Genomic DNA, 8,234 nt, shown 5'->3' with positions numbered 1-8,234 from the left:
GATCAGTGCATAGACACATCCAGACAGCTTTAACCCTTCAAGGCCTATCAAAGCGTGCACGCTCCGTTTTGCACAACTCTTTTTAAATGCCGGTAGAATTGCAGCCACATAAGCTAGCGCAATATTTCCTTTGCATTTGAAATATGAGGAGCTATATGCATTCAGCCTGTCCCAGGCCGCGGTTTTTATGGCTTTGCAAAAATCGTGTACAAAGTGTCAGCAACAACAAAAACATGATATTCCAGAAACACGCTTTGCTGATCTGATCAGCTGTTTACGGCACTTTAACGTCAGCTCGAACTATCGCACGTTTGCCTTTCTGTATAGTTTCTGGGATTAAACTGCAAATCGGTTTTTTTATGCTGTTTTTTGCGAATTGTGCACAATAATATTTATTTTTGTTTTTCCTTGTTTTGTTTCTCCTCGGTGTATCTAAAAGTGAAACTATGAAGACGCTCAAAATAAATTTCCTGGTTGGAAACTATTTTGTGCAACTTTTCTGCATTTACAGTTTTGAGGGATCTATATATGTGTAAAAAACAAAAACGATTTTACATTTTTTGTTAGTTTGTTGAACTTTTTAGCAATTTATGTAGTTACTGTGAACGTAATGCATACATATTATTACAATTTGGGATATAACAGTTGATGTAACGCAACTTGAAATGGTCCCAGAAATGGCACTACACAGGCCTCGCAAAATTTCAAAATCCCTGGTAGCCCTTCGGGCAGGGACTCTTCAGTTTTTGGTAGCCCAAAATAAATTTAAGTAGCCCGAATAAAAAAGAGCAATTTTTTGATTGATGTTTGTTTCCTGTTTTGTTTCCTTTACATTATACATTAAAGTATAATATTGTAACGGAAACAAAACATTAATCAAAAAATTGTTGAAACACAAATTACAACATTGTATAAAAATTACAATCATCAACACAAATACTTGGTTCTAATTGAACAGAAATTTCTATGAACGTGTAAGAACTGTGTAGGACATGAATCAGTCTGTGTCAGATCCTGAATTTTAAATTTCCACTGAAGTCACGGTAAGAGGCAAGTAGAACCAAGATCGAGGCCGTTTGCTTTTTGAAGTTTGCAAAGACTGCTAAATTTTGCCAGTGGTAGTTCACTCTTTGGAACATAGTAGTTCCGAGTGAACTACTACAATTGGTGTTTGTTCTGGGAAAGATATTGCAAATTGAGCAATAATGCATTTCTTGCATTTCTCATGGGTTCTAATAGGGGCCTTTCTTGAAATTACTGGTCCCAGTAACAAAGGCGCCAACAACACACCCGGCAGAACATTATGTTATTTACACGGGTGCACATAAGTGGTCCGCATGTGCGCATTTGCTGTCAGAATAAAAGACGCGCACCAGATAAGAAGTTGCAGCGCGCGTTTGCGTCCATATAAAAGGCTGATTTGTCCTAGAGTGGGATTTTCACGGCACATTCTGCAACAAATCTCTGTGCGTTCATCATTTGTTTGAAGCCAGCTCACCTGCTGCAACCACTTGTCCGAGAATACGCGCTTCTTTTGTGGTTCGGACTTCTGACATTTCTTTGGAGGTGGAGGAACACCAAAGTAATTGCTTAAAGGAGCTTCTTCGACATCTTTAAGAGTTCTAAACAAATGTCTGTCCTCCTCCAGAAAATTGTCTATCGTTATTGCAAATTTTCAAATGTATATGGTGATAAATATTTTTGGTCATACCGCCCTGCTCTAATGCCGCCTTAAAGCGCCGCTGGCAGAAAGGCCATCACGCAGGAGCGGGTGCAGCCACACAGCCAGATTAAGGACGCTGTGACTGCAAAAGTCGACAACACAAACCGGACAAAATGACGCGTTTGTCTATATGAATGAAACTCCTTACACACTGGATGAGCCCGTTACTGTGAAACCGTGCCGTTAACCCTGTTTTACAGACAACCCCCCCCACACCTGTGGGCCAAACGAGGCACAGCTCCCCACTGTGGGAAGTTACCTCCATCTGAAACTTGGTTTTTTAAAGAGTGTATAACACGTGTTATAGTGGAGTGTGGACTCTGACACCTCAGAGTAACTGTGATGTTCAGGTGTCTCAGGAATCGACAGCACCTGCTACCACAGGTTGCTAAAATAAGCTTCTGATAGTGAAATTAAACTTTTTGTTAGATCCATACTGTAGAGCCCCCTGATTTCCCCTCAAGTGGGCATCATCATCACAATATAAGAGGTGAGAAAGCTTTATGGACAGTCGTCTCCACAGTGCTTTTGTCTTCCTGACCATTCAAACAAGCCACACTCGCACAGGGCTCTAATCTATACACTTACACGCTCTCTCCATCTCAGGTCCACACCTACGGCCAATTTTAGAATTACCAATTAACTCTGGGCTGCAGGAGGAAACCAGAGCAGCCACACATGCAGACTCTCCACAGGAAGGACCCAGGCAGCTTTAAACCCACTGCTTAACTGCTGTGTTCACTCAAATGAGCTTTGTACAAATAAACAAGCTAAACAGATTCCTAAAGCTTTGGTCAATCAGTAACCCTACGAGCTCACTAATGAGCTCATCACTGCGCACATCCCGACGTCCCACTGGTAAAAGTCCAGTGACAAAGTGGGATAAACCTCAGATCACAAATGACTCCCTGAGAAGATGAACCGTCCTTGCACTTGCTGCTGTTTCAGACTTCGAGGTGTATCGATTCAGCCAAGCCAGGAAATTCCCTCCACGTGCATCCGACTGAGCACTTGCATCCAGATACGTTTCAGATACTTTCTTCAGTGTCCAATCTTGTTCCTCTCACACAAATTTGGATCCAAATCACAATCACCTCCAAAGGTTTTTATCTAAATCTGCCCGTACCTTTCTGCTAGTGCCTTCTTGCTGTGAAGCAGGAATCATTTCATCACTGTTCAGTAACATCACCACAGACAGGCTTCCCAAAGACATTTTATGCAACATGAAGCTCAATGCTACAGCACGGATATTACATTTAGAGCCCCCAGGTGATGAACATGAGATATCTACAGCTTCATGTATAGTTCTAGCAGCAGCTGCACACAATGAAGCTTCAACTGAAGTTCCTGCTAATCAGCCCTCACCTTACCAGCTTTACTGAAAGCAATCTCCCAACCCAGTGACGGCTGCAACCTTTAAGAACAAAAAAACAGGAAAAAGGCATCGAGTTGTAGAAACCGTTTCAGTGTCGTCCGTGTGTTTTCTGTGAAAGTGACTGTGGACAGCGCCACACTAGACTGAGGCGTGTCGATGATTATTTCAGACTAGGAGCTTCAAGTTTCACCATCTTAGCGACTGCTAGTGACTCACTAGCAGTAAGTGTGGGGTGGCTGTAGCTAGAGGTGGGGGGAAAAATGGATACTGTGTAGCATGGTGATATTTTGTTTGCTAATAATGTATGGATACAGGGACAGCAGAAATCGATATTTTGTTACAAAAAGGTTTTTGTGCTCTGACTTCAGAGCATGTTGATCCTTTTTCTGAGCAAGAATCCTGACATTCCTTCACTGTCCAAATGTGTTTAACTTGTTTTTGGCAGCAATAAACATGACAGTTTACTTATTTTAATTTAAGACATGTTTTATTTTAATTAAGTTTAAAACTTTTTTATTTAATGTAAAATTATATTTTGTTTTCATTTACTTTCAAATTCTTCAGTTGCTGAAGGGGCTGCATAGTTTTCATAAACTGCATAGTTCAGAATAGCTATAATTGTACCAGATGGTTGATTCAGTTAAGTTGGACTAGACTGTAATACAAACCGTTCAGTTTGTCAACAATCAAACTGAAATGAGAGAAAGACTGAGTGTGAGACTTTGATATTAGAGAAAATGAATATTGATAAAGTTTACCTTTATGTACAGAATCTGAATATCGCAAAATATTTTAAAAAATTGCAATAATGTCGTATCGTGTGTTAAGTATTGTGATAATATCGTATCGTGGGATGTATGGTGATTCCCACCTCTAGCTGTAGCTCAGGTGGCAGAGCGGATCAGCCACTAACCAGAAGGTCGGTGGTTCGATCCCAGGCTGCTCCAGTCTGCATGCCAAATGTCCTTGGATACTGACCCCATGTTGCTCTCCGATGTGTGAATGTGTGTGAGTGTTAGATACTTAAGCTTAGAAGTGTGTGATTGGGTGAATTAGCTGTATGAAGCGCTTTGAGTGCTCGGACAGAGTATAAGAGTGCTATATAAGAACCAGTCAGTTACCATTTACACCCCACAGTATTATTCCCCGTCGCCATCTTTCACAGCTCACTGAGCTCAGCAGCCTGGTGCTACTACATACTGCCCTCTGGTGACGTTTTTGTGCAGTGCAGTTCTACAAACACACAGTTTCTCTGTTCTCACCTCATCAGCTCCTCCACCTTATCATCGATATCCAGATCTTCCTCTGTAGATTCAAACCCGAACGCTCGCGTCGCTGCAGCGCTGTTCACCGGATATCGTGGCGGAGACAGTTTTCCGTTGGGGGTGGCAGCTAGGCTGTCGCGGCCGTTCTGTGTCAGGGCCACCAGCGAGACCGGGGACGGCAGGATGGCAGAGGGCGGCGGCGGCCCTGGAGGCGGGGACGTGTCGTAGCTGTTGCTGGGAGACAGCGAGAGCCCCCCGGCGCTGTTGAACTGCGTCTGCGTGGCTGTGGAGATTTTGGAGGTCGTTGAAGAGGCGGCGGCGTGATCGGCGGCTCCACCCTCACCGCCACTGTTGATGCCGCCGCCATTGCATGACGCTGAAGAGGTGGTGGTTGCCGAGGCAGTGTTGTTATTGTTGAATGACGTGGTAGTAGTAGTGTTAGAGGCAGAGTTGTTGGTGCAGCTGTTGGCCCCGCCTACGCCGTAGGAGGACGAGGAGGAGGAGGAGGAAGAGGTGCGGCGGCCAAACTTGTCGCCGTGCTCCCGGTCCAGCCGGTCCAGAGTGTCGAGCGCATGCAGGATCTCCTGCTTGGTCATGCCGGTGCGACGCAGCCGCTGCAGCAGATCTATCTGCTCAATAGTGAAGCGCGGCTCCTCGCTGAACTCAGACATCCTGCTGCTGAGACACAAGACAGACAAGCTGAGGAACACAAGGCGAGGAAAGGAAACAGGAAATGCAGACGGGCCAAGTTGAGGAAAGTAGGAAGGAATCCTTAGAAAAGTAAGTGGAGAAGGAAAGGAAGAAGGAAAGGAAAGGAGCAAGTCAGGCAGTGGAGGGGATGGTGGAGTGACAGAGGAAATGAGAGGATTAAGTAGCAAAGAGTGAAAAGGAACGCAGTCGCAGATGGGGAAGCAGGATAAAGCGGAGGAGAGTTAGAGGGATAAAGTAGGCATAAAACGGGTGGGAAGGGAGGGGAATAAAAAAACTGCAGGAAGAAAATATAAAGAGGCAGCGGAGAAGAAAAGACAAGAGCGAGAGACAGAAGTGTGAAAGAAAAAAAGGCGAGGGGAGGGGCAGGGCATAAAAATCAGCTATTTTTGGGAAGCAGCAGGCAACACGCTCAGAGTGCCAGAGTCACCTTGACAGCTGATGCTATCTTAACATTCAGTCTGTCGTTCTTTAAGAGCCACAATACATCCTTGCTCTGCGCACCACCCACGCTGTATGCTTTTCATGAGCAATTTGCTGTGCTCAAAATCAATGCAACTGGAATCAGACTGCGGCAGATTTTCCATCTTCTGTGCCAGCCCGACCTGAGCCGACATGATAAACGGTTTAAAAGGGGTCACTGGCATTTTTCTACATCTGTGTTTCTCCAAACTGTGCGGAGGACAGAGGGGAGGGGGAGGAAACATAAAGGACTTCTGAGAGCATTTGAAGTTATCATAAATAATGGGGGGACACTGGCACATAAACCATTACCAGGACTTCAGACACGTGCAGTAAAGGGTCATTTTGGGTCTGAGCACATTATTTCTGCAGCGCTGACAGGTGAACATTAACTAGTCCTTGGTGTTTAGAAGGTGAGCTGCTAATGCTGTAAATCATTACCAAGCAGAGTCCAAATCTGTCACAGCCAGAAAGACGGGCTGCACACAACAGGAGACCGCTGGATTTGTGAGCTTAAACATGCAAGTGAAAGCAAATTGTGTGCTGCGAACAAACAAGAACATTTGAATTCATGCCCACTGTGATCAAGTGGGTAAGTTACCCATTCACCCAGAGGGCAAAGTTCACCCTGCACGTAACTAAAGCAGTTAAAGATGGAGCTGTCGGCATTCCTGTCGGGCTTGGATGTCCCCTGATAACAGCCCAGCTAAGTTCACGAACTCAGAGTGTTTGTCATGCCAACAGCAAAACTACAACAGAATAAAAACGCAGCCACGGTGTCGTTAAACACGCAAACTCTAGATTGTTTGACAGCGCAGCTTTCTAAACGCTTCCAGTCTTAAAGTGCTTCGCCCCGCAGTTGGCGGCATCTCTTCTCCCTCCATGTGTTTTTGTTTTGCTGGCCCGCAGTGAGAGCACAGAGCCGTCGCGCCTTTCAGCGCTGCAGGCGAAGCGCTGTTGATGCCAGCTTTCACGCCCTTTGCCCGAAAGCTAACGCTAGCGAGCGCTCCGTGCGGCACACGGACAAACCGCCCTGACTAAACGTCAAAATTACCCAGCACGGCGAGCCCTCCGTAACACTCGAGGATTGCTCTCGTTTTCTTCACTGCCCCCCGAGGCTGAATCCACGCTGACAACAGCCCCCTGGCATCGCGGAGGGCGATTAGCCACCTGAGGTGGGCTACGCGGGTCGCCGTGGGCTCGTGCGATGATTAGCATACAACGCTAGCCGTGCCAACGCCGATACTAGCTGACGTTAGCCGCCGTCGCTGGCTAGCGAGCGTTTGATATTAATAACATCACTTTCTGTGTCGAGAGAGCCGAGTAACAGGACTTACCTCGGTTTCAAATCGTCCACTTAACCATTTAACTTTGTAACGGAAGCAAAGAGGCGCGGTGTCGTTTGCTGCAGCCGAGCACTAAAGCAGCTGGGAACAGTGCCCTGTCCGACCCTTTTCCAAGGATTTCTAATCAGAGGCGAATTATTTGCCTCTCTGCTTTGTCTGTCTGACAACAGCCATATTGACAACTAACACCTCCGAGCAGCTCTGAGGGAACTGTAGTTTCACTCCCGCAAAGGCCTCCGACACGCGGCGGCGTTCCCTACGCTACGGACTACAAATCCCTGAAACGAGGGAGAGGGGGAGCTGATGGCTCGCTGATCTACAGTTGTCACAAAAACAGTGATGCAGTTTTTAATGTGGCCACAGCGGCTGCTCTCCCCAACCCCGCAGCAGCTGCACCAGGCGACCTGTGCCACCTCACCGGCCGACCGGGCAGCCACCAGCCGGCTGCACGTCTAACCGCATTACCGCTGCGACACGTTCCTGTACACCTCACACGAAGTCAGCTGCAGTGTGACCATACAGGGGCCCCTACTTGTTACTCTATTAAAGAAAAGGTAAAGGCCACTTAGTCTTTAAATGAAGTGGAAAACCCCCCTAATTAAGTTGGTGCCAGTAATCAGACCCAAGGACAGGGATTAGAAGAGCAGCCAATTAAACAGCTTTGGTTGGAGCACACATCGATGACCCAGCATGAAGGAAAGCAGGCTCAATAATCAAGATTGTATGAAATGTGGAATACAGTCTTAGAACTGCAAGAATAGAAAAGAACAGGAACAACGCAGAGCGGAGCAAAACAGGAATCTGCTTCAAGGATGTCAAAACGATTTTACATCGTAGGACACATAACAGCCCGCGTTGATCTGAAGTGAGGTGGACCAGTGAGACTCTTTCTGTGAGTGTGATGTTGGCCAACCACACATGTAAACTCTGGGATGTTTGAATATAAGAAAAAGATTAAAGCAGTACACCTCCGTTTGTTTTTTAGATGATAAAGAAATGCTGCTTTGGACTGAAACTGTAAGAAATGCAGATGGTACACTGTGGTCATGGATGGTCCACAGCAATACCAGGTGGCAGTTGATGCTCAACTGAGGGGTCCAAAGTGAAAACATCCCCACACCATCCTGAGTCGTTGATACAAAGCCGAATGCTTCCATCCTTTCATGTTGTTTTCTGAAAATACCATCTGAAGGTCGCAGTAGAGTTTCATCAGTTGGACAATCTTGTGTTGTCGGAGAACCGGTGTGGACCTCAGTTTCCTGTTCCTGACAGGAGTGGCACTCGGTGGGGTCTTCTGCTGCTGTAGCCCATCAGCTCCAAGGTTCAACATGTGTTGCATGTTCAGAGATGCTCTT

The 8,234-nt window shown here is 46.1% G+C and overlaps 1 protein-coding gene across 4 annotated transcripts in view; it reads right to left on the bottom strand.

The window, feature by feature from the left end:
* Positions 1-7,126, bottom strand: part of hmbox1b (homeobox containing 1 b) — a 30,053-nt gene extending 22,927 nt beyond the window's left edge. Inside the window, exons 1-3 of one of the 4 annotated variants that reach the window (XM_087852272.1) lie at positions 6,588-7,126; positions 6,250-6,252; positions 4,361-5,041 (exon numbers count right to left, since the gene is read on the bottom strand). In XM_087852272.1, the coding sequence (XP_087708398.1) occupies positions 4,361-5,041; positions 6,250-6,252; positions 6,588-6,751 (848 nt within the window). In that variant the 5' untranslated portion in view covers positions 6,752-7,126. The remainder of the gene's footprint in view (positions 1-4,360; positions 5,042-6,249; positions 6,253-6,587) is intronic. The other 3 variants (XM_087852271.1, XM_087852269.1, XM_087852270.1) reach the window with 3 other exon arrangements.
* Between the last annotated feature and the right edge of the window lie 1,108 nt (positions 7,127-8,234).

Source organism: Neolamprologus brichardi, chromosome 15 (assembly GCF_056152115.1).
Source record: "Neolamprologus brichardi isolate AB-2024 chromosome 15, ASM5615211v1, whole genome shotgun sequence".
In the NCBI taxonomy this organism is placed as follows: Eukaryota; Metazoa; Chordata; class Actinopteri; order Cichliformes; family Cichlidae; genus Neolamprologus; species Neolamprologus brichardi.
The sequence above is the reverse complement of the archived record's forward strand: the minus strand, read 5'-3'. Positions and strand labels throughout refer to the sequence as shown.